Genomic DNA, 24,603 nt, shown 5'->3' with positions numbered 1-24,603 from the left:
GTTGTTCTTGCTGGTCCCTTGTGTGGGAGAAGCAGAAGATGCTGAAGCCGGGAAGGACCTTGATGGTCACCGAGACAGAAGAGGACATTAGTCTAGAGTATAGCTTACCTTCCCACCCCACCCGTCCCTGTGTCTGCTTCCGCCAGTGAACTTGTATCATTATCTGATTACCTGGATCAAAACCTTGATGTTGGCGGCTGCTTCTGCATCACCACTGCTCAAAAGCCCTTGAGCGTTTGGCAGGGTCGTCTGTGAGTGTGTATCGCTCCGCTGGGGCCATGACACAACACCACAGACCAGGGGGTTTCCAGAACAGGATTTCATTGTCTCACAGTTCTGGAAGCTGGAAGTCCAAGATCATGGTGTTTGCAGGATAGGTTTGCCCCAAGGCCTCTCTTCTTGGCTTGTGGACGCCTGCCCTTTCCACATGAAGGTCTTCTTGCCTGGGCTTATCCTTGGGGTGTAAGATGACACTGGTCGGATTGGAAAAGAGCCCACTGTCATAGCCTCATTTGAATGTAACCATCTCTGGAGAGACCCTATCTCCAAATAGGGTTAGGTTCTGAGGTACCGGTATAAGGACGCAGGTCTGATTCAGGCTTCCCCTGTACTTAAAGGCCAAGGTGCTGACTTCTCCATTTCATTGGCCAATGGAAGGGCGCACATTGCCCAGGGAAGGAGGGACAACTCTTGTGGCACCCTATCAGGAGAGGCCAGCTAACACCTTTGACCTTTCTAGGGGTGGGCCTAAAGATGGAGGCTAGCCACGCCACGCTCTATGTGAGGGTCCTGGGCCCACTCTGTGATTGGTCAATACTCTAGGTGTTGTGATTGGCTCCCACCAAAAGTATCAATGAGTGGTTAAACCTGCTGTCAATATACCTGTGTAACCATTTCCTGTAACTCCCCCCTCCCAAACTCATAAAAGCCTCTACCCCGCCATGCTCGGGGCTTGCTCCACGTGGATCCAGTGTGTTGGTGGAGTCTGTGAGCTTGAGCTTATATAAGCCTGTAATAAAGCCCTTTGCTTTTGCATGCGTGACTCGATCTCCCTGGTGGTCTCTGGTTTTTGGGGGCGATATTAAAATCTGGGTATAACACCGGGAGTTGGGAGTTCAACACACACCAACATGTAACAGGGCATGTTTGTACTAGGCAGCTCACCTGTTGCACTTGACCTAATCTCATTACTTGTCTCATTAGTTGCTTTATGTCCATTTCCCCCTTTAGCCTATAAGATACATGAGCCCAAGAATTGTGTCTGTTTCATTTTTGGCCCAATCTCTCTAGGTCTGGGGCATCGTAAGTGCCTAATGAATCTCTGTTGGTTGATGGGAACAAATCTCTTCCTTGATGTTCCCTTTGGTGCGCCCCTGTCACACATCTCATTGTGGCCGCCACCCTCCTTGCTGTGCTCACAGTGGAGTGCACACTGGTTGTGCTCAGTGGGCTTGGCAGGGAGGGGTTCCCCCAAAGAGAGATTTCTAAAATCCCAACCCAGAGTCCGTGCTGGGGAGAGCCGTAGACTTTTCCACTAATTGCCCTGGGACCATTAGGTCTTTCCATCCTTGGGTATTAGGAACATGAAAACATCCTAAGCTCATACTGACCGCCTGATGCTCTGAATCACCCCCAATATAATTCTCAGAAGCCTTTATTTTTACCCCTCAAGCAGTGTGGGTGTATCTCAGCTTCCTGTCCAGACTGTAGGTCCCAGGAGGACAAGGCTGCATCCTTGGCATACTTTTTTCCCTTCAGGTGTCTCCCCTGCAGGCTTGGAGTGACACTCCTCTAGTAGGTTAAATTTGAAAAGAGTGAATTAAAAAAGGATGGTCCTTAGCCAGTGAAAGTTCTTCTGCATTGTGGCCAACAGTCCAGTGCAAAAAAGCACATTAGCAAGCTAAAGTCTTTGTTTCTCTTTAGCAGAGAAGAATTATTTAGAATGAAAGCAGCCTCAGAAAAAAAAATCTTCAATATATCAGGTGAATATTTTGTAAAGGCGACTTTTTGACCTTAAAAAATGGTGAACCATAGCTCAGTGAAAGCTAATTAGGGAGAGAGCACTGGTGGGAGGGGGGAGAGGAGAAAATGCATATTGACTCAGGGTTTCTCCAGGAAGGTAATTTGTATAACAATGGGTACATATTGGGTTGAAGGCAGTCTCTGCTTATTGGAATCCTTCCAGGGCAACTATTGTGGTGGATGTGAACCTCCTCAGAAACCTGGTTTTAAAAGGAAATTAAATGTGAAGGGTTGAGTTGCTGCAATTGTTAGCCTTGTGGAGGGAATAAAGGGGACATTTTGTCATGTGAGATGTCAGGAAAATTCGCGAAGGGCTCAAGAGGCTGTCCACTTGGATAAAATTCTCCCTCCTAATGGATTTTGAAAAAGATAATTTGATTTTGGCTATTAGGCGTTATGGGCAGCGGGAAGGCAGATGTCCACCTTCTTCCTTATAGGGACAGTGCGTTTTTCTACCTTTGCAAAAGAAACGCACCTGAAATACAATGTGGGTCTGTAGTTTATTATTCTGCAGACAATGGGATTGAAAAGTTATAGTGGTTCATTATTCCTGAAGAACAGAAAACAGGTGCCTGTGTGGCTTAGTCGGTTAAACACCCGATTTCGGCTCAGATCATGATCTCACCGTTCATGGTTTCGAGCCCCGTGTCAGGTTCTGTGCTGACAGTTCGGAGCCTGGAGCCTGCTTCGGATTCTGTCTCCCTCTTTCTTGGCCCCGGGTTAGCAGGCAAATGCTTCCTGATACCAGAAAGACCAATGGAACCTTTTTTCCATGTGTATTCACTGCAGCTCTTTGGAAACGGAAACTGCCATTTCTGTGTTGGGGTCTCTTAGAATGCATGTGTTGTGTAGGTCATCATTTTCCCCCCAAAGGCTTCCAGATTCTTCTCAAGCCAAGAGCAATAAATTCAGCGTGTTTTTCATAGATCATTTCCACTAACCCTTGCCATAAAGGTCATTTTCTAAGAGGTGGAGAGTGGCTGGGGCGTGAGAGTGTGTGTGTTCTTTTGGTCTGTTCTATCCCCTGCATCTCTGTTTAGTGAAGTGTCCAGACTGTCCTGCCTGCCTCAACCTGCAGCCTCCGGGTAGAGGCTGTTGCCTCGCTGAAAGCCAGGGCTGCAGGCTTCTCCATGACACATTTAACCTCTGCTATGCCTGCTGTTTGCTTTCCTCTTTGGGGAGCTCCAGCACGGGAAGCAAGCAGAGTCCCACAGAGGAATCAGGAGTGTGTGGGACGAACCAGGTGGAGTAAAGATGGAGAAACCACAGAGGCCTTGTGCTCCCGGAATGACTTCAATAGCTCAGGGGCTCAGAGGAAGTCATTGTTTTCTGGGTGTTTCCAGGCAGAATTAAGACCAATATGTGAAATCTAGAACAATGAGGCTGATATTAACTTTATTTAGAGAACATCTAAAATGAACCCAATGAGGAGCGCCTTAGGGGTTCAGTCGGTCAAGCATCCAACTTCAGCTCAGGTCATGATCTCACGGTCCGTGGGTTCAAGCTCTGAGTCCGGCTCTGTGCTGACAGCTTAGAGCCTGGAGCCTGTTTTGGATTCTATGCCTCCCTCACTCTCTGCCCCTCCCCACTCACACTCTGTGTCTCTCTCTCTCAAAAATAAATAGATATAAAAAAATTTTGGGGGGTGCCTGGGTGGCTCAGTCAGTTAAGCGTCCAGCTTCGGCTCAGGTCATGATCTCACATTCATGGGTTTGAGCCCAGCATTGGGCTCTGTGCTGACAGCTAGCTCAGAGCCTGCAGCCTGCTTCAGATTCTGTATCTCCCTCTCTCTCTGACCCTCCCGTGCTCGCACTGCCTCTCTCTGTCTCTCAAAAATAAATTAAAAACATTAAAAAAATTTTAATGAACCCAATGGAGTAGGCTGTCTGGGGGCTCACATGTGAGTTTGAACTTCCAGAGGCATTTTTTCTGAGGCTGGATTCCACCCCTGTGGCACGGCGGAGGAGATGTATCCTGCATTAGACTGAGGACCGGAGGGGCCCCAGATGAGCCTAAAATTCTGAGACTTGGGGGATTCATATTTATTTGAAGGCCTCTTTGACATCTGCTGAATTTATTGGATCTCCAAGAAGTTGGATTTTACCACTTGTCCATGCCCTAGGGCCATCCAGGGACAGAAGAATCTTGCTTGCCTTTTGCTTCCCTTCTTCTGGTTTGCTGTGATGCCACAGGGCTCTGACTTTCTGCTTCAGGTGTTGGGACCTCACGACCACCACAGGCCACGTGTAACCGCGGAAGCCCCGTAACGGAGGCTACTGATCTCCAGAGGCCTCCAGGTTATTCCATGTTCTTTGTTTCCTGACAGATGAGCTTTCTTGCTCATGTCCTCATTCTGTCACACATGTTTTCACACCGGGGCTGCACAGAGAGGAACATGGAGTCCGAGAATACAAGGGGGTCTCAGACAGTTTTCAGTCCCTGTTTCACACGTGCGAGTTTTGTGGCCGGAATTTGCGTGAGGCCGTCGTCCCGCGAGGGCAGAGAGGGCCCTGGGGTTTACAGAAGCATGTCCTCTGAGTGCCAAGGCTAATTTATGGATTGATTCTTTTGTTAGGGGACCTGTTTTCTGTAATGATCTAGAATAGAAGCAGGTTCACACTTCTCTGCTCTTATAGTGGTACCTTGGGAGCGTTACCTGCATCTGCTGCCTTCACTTGTTCAATCTTTTTCCCTCTCGAGGCTGCTCCAAGTTTTGAGTCCTTGAAGTTGGTCTTGCAAGACTTACTGGTGCCTTGGCATTACCAAATCCAATGGAGCAGTTCCCGAAATCCACCATTTACAGATTTTCTGTCTCTAGCCCTATTTTCTTGTCACGCCTCTCCTCTTTCTGGCCCCTGCCTATTGGAGTGCCCAGGGCTCAGTGTTCAGGCTTCTTTGTTCTCTGTATGTCTCTGTTGCCTAGGTGACTCCAAGGAACATATCTTCAAATTCCCTTCGGACACTGGGCAGTGCTAATTTTATATCTCCAAAGCTGACCTCATCCCCTGTCATATGCTTGGCATCTCCATTTGGATGTCTCATGGGCATCTCCAACTCAGTATGTCCCAACCAAATGCTTGAGTCTGTGTCACACCCACTCAGACCCAAAATCTTTCTCTCTCCCCATTTTCCATGTTACTAAGTGGCACCAGTGGCCAAAATTCTTTGTTGCTTAGGTGAAAAATGGAAGTGAGCTATTCTTAGGGCCTCTCTTTCTCTCGTGTGACTTTGGATACACTGATCTAGCCTGAACTTGGCTGGGCTGGGTTTTTAGCTACAGATTGGACCCAGCTGTTCCATGTGAATCTCCTCCTCCTTGGACCAATGGGCCACCCAGAGTCATGTTGTCATGTTGATACCGGGTGAAAAGGCCAAAGCCAACGGTGCAAACTCCTTTCAAGCTTCTTCTCATGTCATGTCCACTCGCGCCTTGTTGACCAAAACCAAGTTTCATGGCCAAGCCCAGAATTAAGGGTGGGGAAGTGGACTCCACTCAGCAAAATGGTCAGGCCCAACATTAATGGGATGGGGGTGTGTACTCTCCCTGGGGATGTGGAGGGCAGAAAGTATGTATTTGCTGAACAGAAATCTAATGCAGCACGTTGGAGAAGCATGTAAGGGAAATTTACTTATCAGTTAATGGGATCTTTAGTCAACAGGATCTTTTTATGAGGAAATGAGGAACTGGCTGTTCATTTTTAAACTTGTGGTGCTTCTGACTAGCTCTTTGGGAATGGGTATTTTATTATTTCTAGTTTCTAATAATTAATCAGGGATGGGCATGGTAGTGGTAGTGTTGGTGCTGATGGTGGTGGTGAGGGTTTTGATGGTGATGGTGGTGATGGTGGTGGTGGTGGTGGTGGTAGTGATTTTGATGGTGGAAATGGTGATGGTGATGGTATTGGTGGTCGTGATGATGGCCATATGGATGATGATTGTAGTGGTGGTGATAGTTATAGCAGTGGTGCGTGTGTCTGTGTGCACACGCATGTGTGCGTATTGAAGGAAGGTGATGCTGATGATTTTGAGGGATGAAGGAAATAGAAACATTTCCCTAAAATGGTTCATTTTTATGTTGACTTCTCTTCCTTATCCCTCTTCCGATTTCATAATTTACCCTTTATGACATGACCACAGTTGTCACTCAAAAATCTGTGAATCTCTATGTATGATACTGAAAAGTTACATGCTTTTTACAGAATTTGGTGACAGTTAGTTCACTGCATTCTCTCCCTCCTTTTTAACCCCTCTCATGAGGAATAAAACCCCAGGAGGAGGGTTCAGGGCATGAGAAGGGAGGAGTGGAATTTTCTCGGAAACCTGTTGGGACCAGCAGGTGCTGAACAAATGCAGCAAATGGCATGGTCTGCAACGTCTTGCATTCATGTGACACCAGCAAATTTTGTAGGTCACAGCGGGGGACTTTCTCCACTTCAGCATATTTCCCACCCAACCCTAAGTCAGCCTTTTTTCCCCTTGTGTAGTTTTACAAGTGATGCGAGGCTAAGTGACGCAAATAACCTGTGCAGCCATTGTCTTTTATCCGTCTGCTCTAAGCAATCTCGATGATTACCAAACTTGTCTTTTCTTTATTTTATTAGAAATGTTTTTTTTTTTTCATCTACACACTCAGACATATGCATCAGCTAGAGGCTGGGCCAGGCCAGGGGCCTGTGTTCATCACCTCCATGCACAGGGGGATGTGTGTGCCAATGTTTTTTGGCACCAAGAATGCGATTCAGGCCTTTTTGGTCCTCTTCATCACAGTGTGAAATCTAAGAGTGCTTTTCTTGGAGACATGTTTGGCAACCTGAAATATATCAACCCAGGTTCTAGATCTACCTCTGACTGTCCTCAGGGATCTTAGGTCCATTCGCAATCCTGACTGGGCCTCCCTTTTCTTATCTGCTTAATGTGGATGGGGCTCTTCTGAGGATCAAATTAAACAATCTTTGTAGAAACATTCCAGGAAGTATGAAGTTCATAATACATGTACGCTATGTCATTTTGTATAAAACCGCAGTTTGAAAATTTATGGACAGTTTGTTCCAAAGGCACTTCAAGCACATAACAATGATTCATATCACTTGGAATTGCAAATGCTGCATGAACAGTTTGGTTAATGGACAAAAATGTACTTCTAGTTTTCTAGGCTCCCAGGGGGAGCCACATCCAAAGACCTATTAGTCATCATTTTGTCTTTGAGGACAGAATCCAATGGCGGATGACCATGGGTGATGGAGTGGATGTATGTATCCCCCCTGCCAAGTGTAGATGTCATAGCCCTAACCCCCAATGGGATAGTATTAAGAGGTGAGGCCTTTGGGAAAGAGTTAGGTTTAGATGAGATTATGGGAGTTGTGTCCCCGTTAGAAGAAGAGAACACAGCAGAAAGGCACTTGTCTGCAAGCCAAGAGGAAAGCCCTCACCAAGGACCAAATACGCCAGCACCTTACTTTTGCATTTCCTAGCCTCCAAATCTAAGAAATACATGTTTGTTGTCAAAGCCACTCGGTCTCTGGTATTTTGTTATAGCAGCCTGAGCAGACTGTGACATCCTGGGAAATCTGAAAACAGGGTCATATAACATGACTGAGGAGTGGATATGTTTAGCTTGGAAAAAAGAGAATATGAAGACAGGTCATGATAATGTCTTGAAATATCTGAAAAGAATAAGGAAGTGTCCTTATGTGCATGACTGATAAACCAGGAATGCCCTGCCCTGCAAGGTGGCGAATTCTTCATTCCTAGAGGAATATATGGTAGAAATCGGGTGGCCCTCTCTCTGGACGTCCTGCACTGGATGGGGGTGTGGAGAAGCAGTCGAATTTTCCTTCCTTCCAACTCAGGATTCTGTGTTGGATCCTGGGGGCACTATGGCCGTGAGACATAGTGATGATCTAGCCTGTCCTCCTCCACCAAGAAGTAGCTGACACTGTTGAACTCAGTGAGTTCATTCGAGATATTAAGGCTCATGGAACCTTTGGACATCGTGTCTGAGAAGCACTGAGGATACAGGACAGGAAATGTCAAAATCATTATCATGCAGATGTCAACACATGTCAAGATCATCATGCTAATATATGACCGGGAGATTTTCTAATGATTTGATAGGCGTTCATGAGGCAGTGCTTACCAGTTTCTGACATGTCTCCAGGAGATGTCTGTGTCAGCACTAGAATGTGGTAATGTATTTGGCCACCCAGTTTAAAATGCACTAGTTCACTTATTCATGTATCAATGGCTTTGATCACTCGGCTATTGGTTCATGTGTGCAACATGTACGAAGCGCTTCCTGTGTGCCAGGCTATGTGTAAGACACAGGTCTTCCTGTTCCCAGGAGGTGTGAGTGAACAGTCAAGGACACATATAATATGATAGGAGCCGTGCTCTGGTTGAGATTCCTACCAAGGGGCAGCCTCTGACTCTCTGGAGAAGGGGATGTTCAGAAAAGGTTCGCAGGTTTGTGTTGAGTAGCAAGGATGACTGACAGAGGCACTGAGGGGCAGTGACTTTTTAGAGGCACCAGAAGGGTGTGGGATCGCTTAAATAAAGGATGCGGTGGAGGGAGAGGTGGAGGCTGAGGCTGGGTAGGGAGTTCCTTCTGAGTTTCTTTGTATATTACATGAAGAGTTTGGATTTTTCCCCTAGCAGCAGGAATGCACTAATGAATTTTAAGCAGGCAGGGATCAGACTCGTGTGCCTCACCCTGGCTTAGGCTCACGCTGAGGACTGGGTTAGGAGTTGACTGTGATAACTCAAGGAAGAGGACTTGAGCTTGAGTTTCAGTGGTGGAAGGGATACAGAGGAAGAATAGAGTCAAGGGATACGTAAGAGGGAGCACCATGGGTCATTGGAGTAATACGTATATGTGATGGAGTGCCTGGGTGGCTCAGTCAGTTCAGCGTCTGACTCTTGATTTCAGCTCAGCTCTTGATCTCATGGTAGTTAGTTCAAGCCCCATGTTGGGCTCCATTCTGGGCATAAAGCCTACTTAAAAAAAGAAAAGATAAATATATAACACCAATATGATTAGCATATTTGTTTCACATAAGTATTGTATAACGATAATTGAAGTGCTTAGTAGAGTATAGAGCTTTGCATCTAAACGACATGTGTCAGACTAAGTAATTATCACTAATATTTGTGTCCAAAATGGTACTCTCTTCTCTCTCTCTTTTGGCACTCTCTCTCTCTCTATTTCTGGGCTACCTTGTCCATTCCCCTGATGTGTGCCTATCATTTCTTGTTCCATCGCCTCCCTGTCTTAATTATTAGGGGTCTTCAGTGTGTTTTACTAGCTGGTAGGGCCCTTCATGGCCCCTCTTCATGCATTTCTGAGGAGTCGTCCCTATTTAGAACTTGACCAGGAATATACCTGAAATTACTGCTTATTATTAAGTATGGCTGCAATGTCCTGATTGTAAGTTTTACAGCTTCCAAGTGCTGTCTCATCACAAAGGATCTCCCTGAAACTGTGACCTTCAGGAAGCGTCGAGCCTCTGCAGAGACCCCCTCCCCGCCACACGCATACTCACCCAACTGTGCCACGTGACCCCATTGGCTGGTGTGTGCGTGCCTGTGTGTGCTGTGACTGCCCAGATGACGGGGAGCTTGATGAGTTGACAAGCTACTAGACTGTATTTCGCCGCAGCCTCCATCTGTCCTGGAGTTTGTGTGTCTGTTGTGAATGCCACATCCCTACTTTGGGAAGAATAATGCTGGTTATCTATAAACTTCTATGTTTAAACTGTAACTCTGGAGAAAATTATGTCCTTCATTGTTCAAGGGGAGGTAGGAAGGCAGCTCGGATTTGATTTACAGCCACGGCTCTTTATTTCTGCTGCCACCATGGTGCCTTTGTAGCGTGGGCCTGACCAATGACAGACGTGGGCAGAGTGATGGAGCGTTCCAGATCGGTCACTGGGTCTCCGCACCTCGGGGTCCCTGGGCTCTGTGTGAGATGGAAAAGGCTTCTCTGTCATCCACAAATTAGGTGTTGACTAAACTGCACTCAAAGGGAATTTCTCATTCAAAAGTGAGGGGTTCCTTTTATGGCTTCATGTTTGGAAGATTGAATGACTCGTTGAGAAAAAAAATAGTTAGAGCCTCACTTCCCAGCAGATATGTGGATATGTAGAATTTCCTTGCAGTGACCAGGCTACTTGAATTAATACTGGTTTATTTGCTAACTTAATATTGGATAGGGCCACCCCTCCCCACTTTTCTTCTTTAAAAAAAAATCAAAGTTTTCTTGCCTCTGTGATCTGCAGGGGTAATTTTGGAGTTTTTGTTACCTGTACATTAAAGGGAAGAAATACATGTCTTCATAGCATGGCACCTTCTAATTCAAAAATGTGTCTCTCTCTCTTTGCCAAGTTAGATATGTCTCATTTTATTCCCCTTATTAGAATTTTATAATTTTCTTCCTGTTGGTTAAAGTTATTTCCAGATATATTGTCATATGTGTCATTTTTATAAATATCATTTTTTTTTTAGCTGGAATGCAAAACACTGGTTACTCATGACTCTTGATGTGCTCTAGCTCAGGGGTCCTGCCTGAAGAGTGAAATTGTCTTTTGCCCTCTTCTCTGCCCTAGAGACACCTGCTTGCTGGACATGCCAGTCTTCAAGGGCACCAGGGCCCTTTCCACAGCCAACCCAAATGGCCTTTCTCAGGCTTGATTTCCCTGTGACATTCATCACTGTGGACTCTTTTTTTAAAAATTTTTTAATGTTTATTTATTCTTGAGAGAAAGAGAGCATGAGCAGGGGATGGGCAGAGACAGAGGGAGACACAATCTGAAGCAGGCTCTAGGCTCTGAGCTGTCAGTACAGAGCCCATTGCAGGGCTCAAAGCCATGGACCATGAGATCATGACCTCTAAATGAGATGCTTAACTGACTGAGACACCCAGGCACCCCTGGACTCTCTTCTTTACGACTGTAAATACAACTGTAATATTCACTCTTTTTTAAATGTTTATTTATTTATTTTTTAGACAGTGAGCTCAAGTAGGGGAGGGGCAGAGAGACAGAGAGAGAGAATCCCAAGCAGGCTTCAGCACAGAGCCTGATACAGGGCTCAAACTCACAAACCATGAGATCACAACCTGAGCTGAGGTTAAGAGGTGGACAATTAGCTGACTGAGCCGTCCAGGTGCCCCTGTAATGAGTACTTTTAATTGTTCTTGTCTTAGTAGATACTATCTCACTGATATGTGATTATGTTCTTTCTTGACATCGATGATTCACTTTATTACTAATGGCTCCAAGTTGAATCTCCACATCTTCCTCTACTCATCCATATACTCAATGGTTTTTAAGACCTTCCTGTGTGTCAGGCACTGGGATGACTACATCCCTGCCCTTCAGGGGAGTGCCAAGATGTGGCACCTTGCAAGAAGCCACCTCCCGGGGAAAGGCAGGAGGCTGTATGTGTCAGGATCCCTGCAGGAAACAGATGGCACATCCAGAAGAGGTGATTGAGGAGAGTTTAGCAAAATGTTTACCAAGGTTCAGAGATCCACGAGGATGACAAGGGATGGTGACTCACCTCGGGGCTGGCAACAGAAGAGGGAGCTGTTGGCATGCCAAGGCCTGAAGGGGGAAAGGGGAGGGAGCGATTCACAGAACACAGGGTTAACTGTAACCCCAGAGTTACCCCAGGACAGGGCTGCCTGGTAGCAACAGCGGCATAGAGAAGGCAGCCTCTATCCAGCCACTGTCCCAACCTCTCTCTCTTTCCATCCATCAGTCTCCCTCACGTGCTTCTTATTGGTTGATTCCATAGGGCAAGGGGATCCTTGACGCTGTCTCTGTAGGTCTGTCTCCTGGGATATGAAGCAGGTGGAAATGGTGGACAGTGGATCTGGAGAGAAACACGAGGATTATTTAGTAGAGGTGCTGGGCAAATCATTGACCTCAATTTGCTCTTCCTCCTTTATCTTTAGCTTGGCTCTGCAGACTTCAGCTGAAATAACTCAAGGAGGGAATGATGAGTCTTCCCAGACTGAGTGCCAGACAGCCAGTCCATTCCCAACCACCCTGTCCTTCTTTTTTTCTTCCCTTTGCTAATTGGAACTTCCATGCCTACAAGCTCATTTTGGTCGGCAGTGGCTGTGACTGTTCCTGGCCAGATAGCAAAGGCACTTTCAGAAGAGAAGGTTCCCAGATGCATGGAGTCATTTCTAGTCACTCCAGTGGTAACCTTTCTTGGCTAAGTGAAGACCAACCCGAGCCTTGTCAGTGATCTTGAATTCTTATTTATCTTTGCCAATAGTTTCCAGGGCCTGCTAAGTAAGCACATTAAAATGCCAGTGAAAATTTTTGCTGCTTTGTTGAACCTTTCTGGCGGATTAAATTGGGGGGGAAATGGGAGCACATGGACCACAAAATATATAATTCGTAGTTGTCACATTGCACCATGAAGAATAATCTTTTTTTGAGGCTGCTAAGTGGGTGCCTTTTGCAATGGAAGAAATAAAGCCACAGAAGCGGGGGCTGGGGGGATTCTCACTGGGAACTGTCATTCCCTTTGTGTTCTTGGTGGGATTAACATGCATTCCCAGTCTTGATTCCTGTGCCATTTTAGAATGAATTCCTTCCCTGGCCCTTCTGCCTGTTTTGGAAAGGCTGGCCATAGAGGATGCTGGGCAAACACAGCTGGGAGGCATTTTAGCTTCGAGGTGGCATTTAATGGACAAAAGAAATGCTTTATCATCAGGGGAAGGGAAAGATGCGCTACCCAAACCACACAAATGAAATAAGAGGAAGAATCAGATGTTTTCCACTGAAGCTGCTCAGTTACATTGAAGGTCAGTTGTGCCCCATTCCAGTAATTCCCTCCTTGACCTGTGGGCTCGTGCTGGCGGGAAAGCCATGGAAGGCTATTTGTCTTGTGAGAAAAAGGGAAAATCCAGGGTGAATGGGCAAAAGTTCACAGAACAAGGAGAAATAAAAAACCCACCGTCTGTAGTTCCTTCGTCATCTTTTTTATTATGCATAATGTCATCCCTTGTATATATCATGTATGTATCAGGTAATGATTCTGTAATGAATACTAGTAACTTCCCAGTGGGGCATAACCAGGCCCTTTGAGGCCCTTTGTGTGTCTTATCCAGTGACGATCTAGTCTCTTTGTTGCAGTTGTTTCTGTAAAAATAAGTTTATATCTTTGAACTGTGTTTTGATGAGCTTTTAAAACTTTGTATAAGTGGAATTATATGCGCTTTTCAAATTTATTTTTATTTTTCATTGCTTAAATGTTTATATTCTTTTGAGAGAGTGAGAGAGAGAGAGAGAGAGCATGGGTAGGAGAGACAGAGAGAGATGGAGACAGAGGATCTGAAGCAAGCACCTTGCTGTGAGCACAAAACACAATGTGGGGCTCAAACTCATGAATTGTGGGACCATGACCTGAGCTGAAGTTGGACACTCAACTGACTGATCCACCCAGGCATTCCATATGCATTTTTAATGTTTGCTTTTCACTTGACACTGTTTGAGATTCACCCATTTGTCAATGCGTTTTCATTGGTGTATGGTATTCCTTTTCATGAGTTTACTGCATTACTTTATCACCATCGTGTTTTCCATGGTGGGTTATTTCTTCCTAAAGAATTTCCAGGATAGAACATTCATGTGTGTGTGTTGGAGGTTCCATGACTTTTGGAAGGTCAAATAATGAATCCTTTTGAGCCTCCATTTCTTCATCTCTAAAGTGATCCTGGTAACATCAACCTTGCCTGTTTAATACAGAAGTGGATATAAACCATTAAAAATATGAATCCAAATCAGTGATCATTAATAGGTGGAGAGAGGGTGGTTGTATGGATCTGTGAAGACAAGCAAGAAGCTCAACCATGTGGTTCTTACTGAGATATTTCTCCATTCCATGGGTTCCTTGAGGTCTTGATCTCCGAGTGTCGCTTACATAATGGAACACGTGTATAGATCGATGAAGTTACACACTTTGAAGAATGCAATTCCTACTCTAGATATTGTGAAATTCCTGAGCGTCATCTCTCTTTCTTCTTCTTGCTGCTTGAGATCTGTCTCCAGCCATCCACCCCCACCCTCTATCATGGCTATGGCTCCCGTCATGCTGGTGGTTTCCAGGTTCAAATCTTAGTCTTCGTCTGCCACCTGATCTTCCCTTCTCATGTTTCAGCCCCCCACTGGACATTGGGCTCTATCCGAATGCCCCATGGGTGCCTCAGAGACCACAAATGCAGTATGGAAGTCATCTTTGTGAGTGGTGTTACCACCCAGTCCTCACGCTGGAAGCCAGGCTCACTCCTTTCTTCCTGCTCTTTCCCCCTCTAACGCTTGTCTGTCTCCTGCCTTGTGATGGTATCTCTTAAATATTTCCCAAATATTTCCTCTCCTTTTGATCTATCACCACTGCCTTAAAAAGAGGTCCCTGCCGTCCCCTGTCAGCTACTGCGAGAGCCTTGGAACTGGGCTCCTTATTTGTCACAGAGGCCGGGATTTGTCTTCCTTTGAATCACTAACTATATCCAGGACCCCAGTCTGTCTTCCTTTATTGACTATTGACCTTGGACAAAATTACTACATTCTCAGACTCAGTGTCCTCATTTGTCAAAGAGAGATCTAAAGAACACCTTCCTCATGGTATAGTCAAGAGAGTCAGTGATACAACATTGTAGTATATGTCCAGCATTCAGAAAGGTGCTCAGAAAGGTGCTCTTCTGCCAACGGTAGCTGCCACTACTGCTCATGCCTGGGGTCTGTCCTTGTGCGATCCACCTTCTAGGGAAAATTTGTTAAGTTATGCCTTAGATCTTGTTACTTTGCTTCTCTATGCTTTAGGTGCTTGTCTCTTATAGATAAGACTCTAACCTCAAGGGAATAAGGGCCACAAAAGGACTTTTTGTGGGCTCGAGGTGCTTTGGCCTTTGTGAGTTTCTTCCTCTGTTAAAATATGGTATTAGAAATTCTATTTTATGACTATGCTGCTTTGATTTTAAATGAAATTTAAACATTTTCCTGGGCCCCTAAAAGTATCGTGGACTCTAGGCTCTGTGTCTACTGTGATGAATAGATAAATCCTCTGTGAAGGCTCCATGTGCCTTCTCTCTATCTACCTACCTTCTTCTCCATCCATTTATCCATCCATCCATCCATCCATCCACCTGTCTATATCTCTCTCTCTCTATCCATCCATCTATCCCTCAATCCATTTATCCATGCATCCATCTATCCATCCACCTGTCTATCTATCTTCTATTTATCTGTCTGTTGATCCACTGATCAGTTGATTGATAGATCCATCCATCCATCCATCCATTATCTATCCTGATGTAGCCTGGTTGAGGTTATTCTTCCATCACCTTTTCTTTTCTTTCTTTCTTCCTCTTTCCTTCTCTTCCTCTCTGTATGCTTCCCTACCATTTTTTTCAAAACTTCCTTCATTTCTGTCTTTCTTTTGTGCATGTGTAGTCATTCATTTCTGTTCTTTTGTTTATTATTGCTTTCTTTGGGTTTCCTCCATTTTTGAACTCCTCAGGTTAGATGCTTACCTCATTAATTATCAGTCTACCCCCCCAATATATATATTTTAGGTTATATAGTTCTTTCCAACTATTGCTTTAGCACTATCTTACAAGTTTTTAAAAAGTAACAGAGAGGGGGGGAGGGGGAGACACAGAATTGGAAGCAGGATCCAGGCTCTGAGCTTTCAGCATACAGCCCAGCGTGGGGCTCAAACTCATGAACCACGAGATCATGACCTGAGCTGAAGTCAGACACTCAACCAACTGAGCCACCAGGCCCTGTCCTCTGTTTTTTGATATTCATTGCATTAGTTATAACAAACGACCACAGTCTCAGTGGCATAAAACCATGGAAATTTCCTCTCTCGTACCCCTGGAGGCTAGAAGTTTGAAATCAAGGTGTTGGCCAGCCCTCGGAAGGCTCTAGGGAAGAATCCTTCTTTGCCTCTTCCTGGCTTCTAGTAGTTGCTAGCAATCCTCGACATTCCTTGGCTTACATTTGCATCCTCCAATTCTGCATCTTTTGTCAGATGACCTTCTTCCCTCTGTGTCTGTATCTCCACATCTCTTTTCTTATGAGGATACCCGTGATCTTGGTTTGATTCCATATGCGATGACTCTATTTCCAATTAAAGCCCTATTCATAGTTATGGATAGTCAGGAGTCTACCACTCAGCCCGGCACCTTCATCATTTAAAATTATGAAACATTTAAGGCGTACAAAAGGTCTCATATCCTGTGTGTATTAGAACTCTACACCACATCTTGAGTTAATGAGCAATCCATCCTTCTCTCCATCTCAGTGGGTACAGTCTCAGCTCTGATTGTGACTTACCTCTGGGAATTTGCTTTTCTTCCTTGCAAGCTCAGCGATGCGTCTAAAATCTCCTTCAAAGGTTTTTATTCTGCATTTCTAGGCATTTTATCAGATACTTTTCATGTTGTTTTAGCCTTCCATCTTGTTGGAAACAGAATTGTCTAATGCAGCATCGGTTTTCTTTGATAGCTTTGTTGAGATATTTTTCACATACCGTATCATTCATCTACATAAAACATATATAGTTTTGTGGCTTCTCAAATATTTGCAAGTTTATACAAATATCGCCACAATCTAACTCCAGGACATGATCCCCACCCAAAAAGACACCCTGTATACGTTAACAGTCACTCATCATTTCCTAGTGCAATGCCCTCAGCCCGAAAGAGATACTCCTCTACTTCCTGTCTCTGGAGATTTGCCTGTTTGGTGCATGTAATAGAAACAGAATCACACATACTACTTGGCATAATGTTTTCAGAGCTCATTCATGTTGTAGTGTGTATCTCTACTTTCTTCCTTTTTTTTTTTTTTTTTTTTGCTTAATAGTGTCTCATGGTATGGTTCTACATTTCGTGTGTTCATTAATCAATTGATAGACATGCATCTAATATGAATAATGCCCCTATGCACATTTCCATACACGTTTTTGTGTGAGCTGATCTTTTCCTTTTTCTTCAGTCTATACCCAGGAATGGAATTGCTGGGTCATGTGGTAAAATGATGCTTAGCATTTTGAAGAACCACCAAACTTGTTTCCAAAGGAGCTGCACCATGTTACAGTCCGAACAGCAATGTTCTACAGTGAGAGAGTTTTCAACCCAGCGCAGGTGTGTCTTTGTGCTTGACGTGGGAAGAGTTCTTAGAGATTTTCAAGCATCGGGAAGGTGATGTTATTGGAATGTTCGTGGGACACTGATGTGGAAGGAGAACTCAGGGATCGGGAAGTAGATGCGAAGGGCTGGAATAATCCATTTCTCAGTTGATGTCCCCTCCGTTGGGATGATGGCAGGCAGAAAAGATGTCAGGGTTCCTGGAGATCATTGCGGACAGTGGACATGATTCTCCGGCAGAACAAATGATGTTCACCCGAGGCCACCTCTGAGACGCTTGCTCGAGCTCTGCTTTTTGATCTCAGTATCACAGAAAATACATTTCTGTTTTCAGAGAGGCAGGAGAGTCTTGCCATTATGTGATGAAGCCCCGTTCTGTGACTGAACAGATTTGTTGGCCTTTGACTGGTCTGGGAATGCCTTCCTCGGAGGTTCGAATCCTCCTCAGCTCCATGGGCCGCCCATCATGAAAGCCGAGGGCTCTGATTACAACTCTCCTCTGTCTTCTTCCTGCCGGAGGCAGCAATGGGACTTTTATAGATAAAGTGGTGTGTGTGCATGTGTGTGTGTGTGTGTGTGTGTGTGCACGTAAGCATGTATGCTAAGTGGCTTGAATATTTGAAATGGCAAAAAGGAATGAGAGCCCTTCATAGCAGAAGTTTTCTAGGCGAGAAGTAAAACCTCCCATAACTCTTGGATTTCAAAATTGCCCATCAAACTGTTTATCGTATAATGGAACAGTAGGTATAAAGCTGCCACCATCCTGGGAACGTGCCATTGCTCAGTGAGGCTTGTTACAGGGGCCTCCCACTCTTCTTGGCATGGTTATCACCCTTGTGGGGTTTTTCTCTCTATGATTTATTCTCAAACATTGCGTATTTCCTTTTGCCATTTAGATGAGATTTAAATAAAACCATTAGGTAGAGAACTGTGTCAGGTGGTCACACGCTTTCAACTCATGATAAAATCAATCTGTATGTCATTCTCTGTTTAAATGAAGCAAAAACACCTGCAGGTTTGGCTGTTCCCTGTTACTGGCTGTTCTTCTGTGTTGTACGTGTATCTCAGGGAATTGGGAGCCTTGGAATTGCCTCCATGGAGGCAGGAGAGCCAGCCTGGCTGAGACCCCCAGTTCTGTCCTGTTGCCTGTGTCCTCGGTCTGCATTGCTCCCAGTTTAGATAATCTCTTCTTTTTATAGACCTCCATCCAGTCAGTTCCCCAAGGGAGGGAGAGGCTTCTTACTGGGAATTAGACTCCACCCCAGAACTCCCAGTTGCCCTGAACTTCCTCTCAATATGAATGTGTTCAGGGCATCGTCCTGGATTGATAACTTGGGGACGTAAATTTTTTCTGTGGCAGGTAATAGTAGAATTCCCATCGAAGCCATAGCTGAGCTGGAGTGACGTGTCCTGATGTGGTGGTTTTCAAATAATTCTTTTTCCCTTCTTTTTCTAGGCTTATCCAAATCCTTGGGGCTCATCGAAGGTTATGGTGGGCGGGGCAAAGGGGGCCTTCCTGCTACCCTTTCCCCTGCCGAAGAAGAGAAAGCCAAGGGGCCCCATGAGAAGTATGGCTACAACTCCTACCTCAGTGAAAAAATTTCACTGGATCGTTCCATTCCGGATTATCGTCCCACCAAGTAAGTTGGGGTTCGGTCACTCAGAACAGCTTGCTTCGTCACATGGGTGGGTGTAGACCCGAGTCTGTGACATGGTCTTGTGTTATTTGTAACTAACAAAGGAGCATCTCACTCAGTCTCCTTCACAGTCAACAGACCAAGTACTGTTGACCATGAAATATATGAATAAAGAATTTACATTAAAAAATAATTTATAATCATTGCTTGTTTACTTGTGTTTTTTATAATGTTTGTTTATTTTTGAGAGAGAGAGAGTGAGAACAAGTGGAAGAGGGGCGGGGATGGGGACAGAGGATTCAAAATGGGCTCTACACTGATAGCAGAGAGCCTGATGTGGGGCTCGAACTCACAAACCTTGAGATCATGACCTGAGCTAAGTCAGATGCTTAACCAACTGAGGCACCCAGGTGTCCCCCAAAAAAGTATTTAAATTTTTATAAAGGGACCTGTGAAACATATAGGAAGGTCCTCAACCTTAAAATAATAAGTTTTAAGTAAAAAACAAAAATCGCCATGATCTCTACCTAGAGACTATAATCTGTAAAATCTTAGTATATTGCCTTTGAGTCAACTTTCTATACAGATTATGATTATATGATATATTGTTTTTATCCTTTTTTCACTTAATATTATTTCAGCATGCTCTGAAGTTATTAACTATGATTCATTATGATCATCATTATTTCTCTTGTCAGAAATTTGGCTTATTGTCAGTTTTTCATTATTCTAAATAACAAGTTGATGAATGTCTTCTGACTCAGATCTTTATGCGCTGGGATTTGGTATTTACTTTCTCAATCTACACTTCTAAAAGTACAATCCTTATAGCATATCATAGGACTACTTTTGGAGACCCTAGGTACAGATTGGGATCTTGTTCTCTAGAAAGTTTATGGCAATCCTTACTCCTGTTGGAAAAGTACCTGTCCCTTCCCAGATTGGGGACTCGCATTTCAAAAGCGCTTTGCCAAGCTGATGGGTGAGAAGGTACATTCCATGTTCTGTTGAGAGTGTTCCCTCTTAAACAAGTGGTTTGCATCTTGATTGTGTCATGAAAGGTCTATTCTGCAGACTCAGATTCAGGAATTATTTATTTTCTCCGTGGGAAATGGAGAAGAGGGATTGGTCATAGAATCAAGATGCTGGAGGAAAACCTATTTTCTAGGCAGGTATCCACGTTGGCTTAACAGGTTCTTTGTTTTCTGTTAGATGTGTAGTGTCTCCTTTTACCCATTTAGAGTATGTCTTTGCTTAGAGTAGATTATTCCTTTTTCAAATGGATTTTGTACAAATCAGTTAAGTATCCTGGTTACTGAGAAAAATAGATTCAAGATAAAGAAAATTATCTTAAATGGATTTAAAATTGCAGCATTAGCCGAGAAACCTGTTAAATCTCTCTCTGCCTAATAAACATACATTCATTTTGAATCGCTAAGAAAACATACATCCCCCCCTCGTTGGAAGCTATTTCGTGTTCCTGGACTTTTGCTCTCAAACACATCTGGCTGTTTTCATTTCCTGGTGCTCTCTGATTAGCCTTTCTTGTTTGGATGTTGGCAAATAAACAGAGCAATGGTGGTTTTTTTTTTTTTTTCACTCCTTTGGGAATGAAAATGTTTCCAAAATGGAGCTTAATGGAAGTGGGTCAGTTGAACAAATATTAGTGAGCATCTATTATGTGCCAGATGGTTTTCCCCATACTGAAGACAGAACACTGGGAAAGACACAGTCCTTGCCTACTTACTTCTCTAAGGATGGAGGTAGACTGCAGGCAGATTTATTTGGTTCATTGTGGTCTTTGCGGTGTGTGTCAAGCCAGAGATGGACATAGCCTCTACAGGGAGGTTTGAGATGGTGCCTGATCTTCATCTCAACCCTATCAGCCCCATTAAGGGTTGGAAGATGGACAAAGGGAGAAAGATATGGAGGGACCAGGTACCAGACCAATAGCAGAGTTGGGGGCACAAATAAAAACATGGCATGCTCAAGGGGAAATGCATGGCTCAGTAGTGCTCTGTACCTTAGCATGGTGTCTTGAATCTACCACTTGGCGTCAGGGTCCTCCTGGAACTTTGCTAAGCTGATAGGAAAGAACTGGAGACGATGGTAATCTATAAGGGACAATTGAATACGTTAGGGATGACATCAAAGAAGAAACACCTACACAATTTTGGAAGATCAAAAGAGGAGGGGTGAATGGTAACTGACAGCAAAAGGGATGAGGCTGGGACTCAACCTCCTGCGTGTGGCAGGGTGGGGTCAGAAGAGCTGAAGAGTGCAGCCCAGAACACCTCAGAACTCCAGAGACTCAGGCTTCAGAGGCTCTGGGTACTTCTGCGGGCTGGGGAGTAGATTTGAAAACAGGGACTGCCGCTGTACCCCCAGATTCGTTCTCCAACACCACTCAGCCAGGCTCTGCCCTTCCCTGCCTGGAAGAATATGGGAGATTAAATGTAGGCTAGTACAGAGGTTAAGGCTGCATACCATTTGGGGACACCCTCAGCATCATTACTTACCTCCCCCCTCAGGCTTTGACACCCCTGTAAATCAGTTCTTTGAAGAATCCATTCTGAGGAAACCAGGCTAAGAAACAGGCTAATCAATATGACAGTTGGCTCCCCTTCCCAAATTTCTCATTTCAGCTCACTTAAAAATTTTTTTTTACTGTTTATATATTTTTGAGAGAGAGAGAGACACACACACACAGAGCACGAGCAGGGGAGGGGCAGAGAGAGAGACAGAATCTGAAGCAGGCTCCAGACTCTGAGCTGTCAGCACAGAGCCCGACATGGGGCTCGAACCTATGAATTGTGAGATCATGACCTGAGCTGAAGTCAGGCAATTAACCGACTTAGCCACCCAAGTGCCCCAGAGTTCAGTTCACTTAATAGTAAGGTGTGCCTGTTGTCAAGCTTCATTTGTTTATACATCGCTGTCTTAGTCCGAAATAAGAAAGGAAAGCCAGGATCCCTGGACATCTCGGGAGTGACTCACTTACAAAAGGCCTTAATGACAGCAGCAACAATAGAAAAAGCATCTGGAGGAGGAAGAGACTCTAAACTTGAAAACTCACATAGGTGACTTAGATTGTGGAATGTCTTGTTTTATTCACAGAACAAGCCCAAGTGCTATGGTAAAGTAACAATCGGAGAATAATAGAGAAGTCTGGGAAGTTAAAAATAAGATGGGAATAAATAATTCAATAAAAGAGTGGAAGATAGCATCGAGAAAAACTTCTGGCACATAGACAGAAAATGAAAAACAGGAGAGAAAAATCAAAGAAGTGGATCCATCCAGCCAGTTCAACAATGAATAATAGGAATATTGGAAATGGAACAGAGAAAACAGGAGAAAATGGTCAGATTAATGTTGCAGCATAATTTTCCAGGCCGGTAGGACACGGGCTTTCAGGTTAGAAGGCCCAGCCCTGTGTCTACAGGATCGATGAAAAGAAAAATTAAACCCACATCATGGCATGTGAATGTTGCTGCACAACTTCTCAGATCACCCCTCTGTTTTATGGCTGGGATGCTGCCCCATTTGTGAATGAATTGTTTAATAAAGCCAGTGAGACCTTCAAATTAAAAAAACTGTAAATGTAAAATTTCAGGACAGGTTGGAGGAGGAGAGAGTTGAGCCTTCAGAGAAAAAATATGGATCAAATAAATAGTTGGTATTGGATGTTGCAGTAGCAACATTGAACTCTAGGAGATAAGTAGACAACACTGTTTTCAACCTTGAATTCTGTGGTCAGCCATTGAATGCTTTGTGCCAAGAGTAAGGACAGAGTAAATACATTACATTTCTATAGGGTCTGTGCAATTGTTCCTTCCCTTCATCTGTTTTCAGAAAGCTACTTAAGGATATGCTCCAGTAAAACAACGGAGTAAAGTAAGAAAGAGAATGGTGATAGTATTGAAGAATCAGGAGAGTACTACAGGAGGAGCTAATGAAGAGATGTTCCAGAGTACTGCTTTTGACTACATCAAGAATTATTATTATCGCTATTATTATTATTGAGGCATAATTGACATACATTATATTAGTTTCAGGTGTGCAACATAATGCCTTGACATATGTAGACATTGTAAAGAGACCGAGACAAGTCTGACCAGTCTAATTAATGTCTGTACATCATTAACAGGTTGTTTTTTTTGTAATGAGAACTTTTGAGATCTTCTGTATCAGCAACTTTCACACATGAATAGGGTATTATTAACTATAGTCACCATGTTATACATTAGATCCCCAGGACTTACTTTATTACGTTTCTTCCTTTAGACTCCTTTCACCCACCCCGCCCCTGCCTCTGGCAACTACCAGTCTTTTCTATCCATGAGCTTGTTTTTGTTTTGTTTTTAAATTTCATATATATGTGAAATCACACAGTGTTTGTCTTTCTCTGAATTATTTCACTTAGCCTAATGTGACCTCAGGGTCCATCCATGTTGTCAGAAATGGCAAGATTTCATTCTTTTTTGTGGCTGAATAGTAATCTATTGTGTGTGTGTGTGTGTGTGCGTGGGTGTGGGTGAGAGAGAGAGAGAAAGAGACATTTTCTTTATCCACACATTCACTGATGGACACTTACAGTGTTTCCATATCTTGGCTGTTGTAAATAATACTGCAGTGAACGTGGGGATGCAGATATCTTTTTGAATTCGTGTTTTCATTTTTTTCAGATAAATACCCAAAAGTGGATATGCCGGGTCTTACTGTAGTTCTATTCTTTCTTGTTTTGGAGGAACCTCCTGGCTGTTTTCCACAGTGGCTGCACCAATTGACATTCCTGCCAACAGGGCCCAGGGATTCCCTTTTCGCCACATTTTTGCCAGCACTTATTTCTTGTCTTTCTGATACGAGCCAGGTGTGAGGTATTATCTTGCAGTTTTGATTTGCATTTCCTTTATGATGAGTGTTGGGGGGCATCTTTTCATGTGCCTTATGGCCAACTGTATGCCTTCTTTGAAACAATGTCTGTTCAGATTTTCCGTCCAATGTTCTAATTGGATTGTTTGTGTTCTTTGCGATTGAGTTGGAGTACATTTCAATATCAATCTCTTATCAGATATGTGATTTGCAAATATCTTCTCCCACTTAGTAGGTTGCCTTTTCATTTTGTGGGTGGTGTTTTGTTTTGTTTTGTTTTGTTTTTGCTGAGCAGAAACATTTTAGTTTGATATAGTCCCACGTGTTTATTTTTGTATTTCTTGCCTTTGCAAGATTTTTTTTAAACCACTCTTTCAGAAAGTTTGGAACTGAATTAGTGATAGAAACAGAAGGGGAAAAAACAAACTCTGACAAAGCAAAGCAATTGTTAACCACAGGAAAAAAACCCAAGAGTTTCTTAAGAAAGGAACTTTAACTGTATATTGTCTGGCCCAGCTGGGGACAATATAGTCACACAAATATAAATGCTGGATATTTTATTTACCTACAAATTATGGTATGGCTGGGTCAGAAGAAGGAGGAAGGCAAAACGTGTGTGTGAGGTGTGGGGGGTCTCAGGCCATTCAGTCTTCATCCACAGAAACAGGAAATCAATTGAAAAGGTCTAAAATTCAATCATGAAGATAGACTAGCATCATTATTGTTACTAGGTACATGGAGATTACAGAAAGGAGATAAGACTGTATATGTTTTGTTTTCATAAAATTTAACTAAGCATTAAGTGTACATCTACACAGGAAAACACAAGGTCCAGGCTAGGAAGGGTGAAAGTATGGTCGAAGAAAGAGACAGGGAAGAAAGGAAGAGGTAGGTTGGATGAGGACC

General features: G+C 43.9%; 1 protein-coding gene across 1 annotated transcript in view; it reads left to right on the top strand.

Annotated features, from left to right (window-relative positions):
- The window catches only part of GALNT17 (polypeptide N-acetylgalactosaminyltransferase 17), a 430,076-nt gene that overhangs the window by 139,666 nt on the left and 265,807 nt on the right, over positions 1-24,603 (top strand). The window contains exon 2 of the mRNA XM_029948842.1: positions 18,645-18,828. Coding sequence (XP_029804702.1) covers positions 18,645-18,828 — 184 coding nt within the window. The remainder of the gene's footprint in view (positions 1-18,644; positions 18,829-24,603) is intronic.

Source organism: Suricata suricatta, chromosome 8 (assembly GCF_006229205.1).
Source record: "Suricata suricatta isolate VVHF042 chromosome 8, meerkat_22Aug2017_6uvM2_HiC, whole genome shotgun sequence".
In the NCBI taxonomy this organism is placed as follows: domain Eukaryota; kingdom Metazoa; phylum Chordata; class Mammalia; order Carnivora; family Herpestidae; genus Suricata; species Suricata suricatta.
The sequence above is the reverse complement of the archived record's forward strand: the minus strand, read 5'-3'. Positions and strand labels throughout refer to the sequence as shown.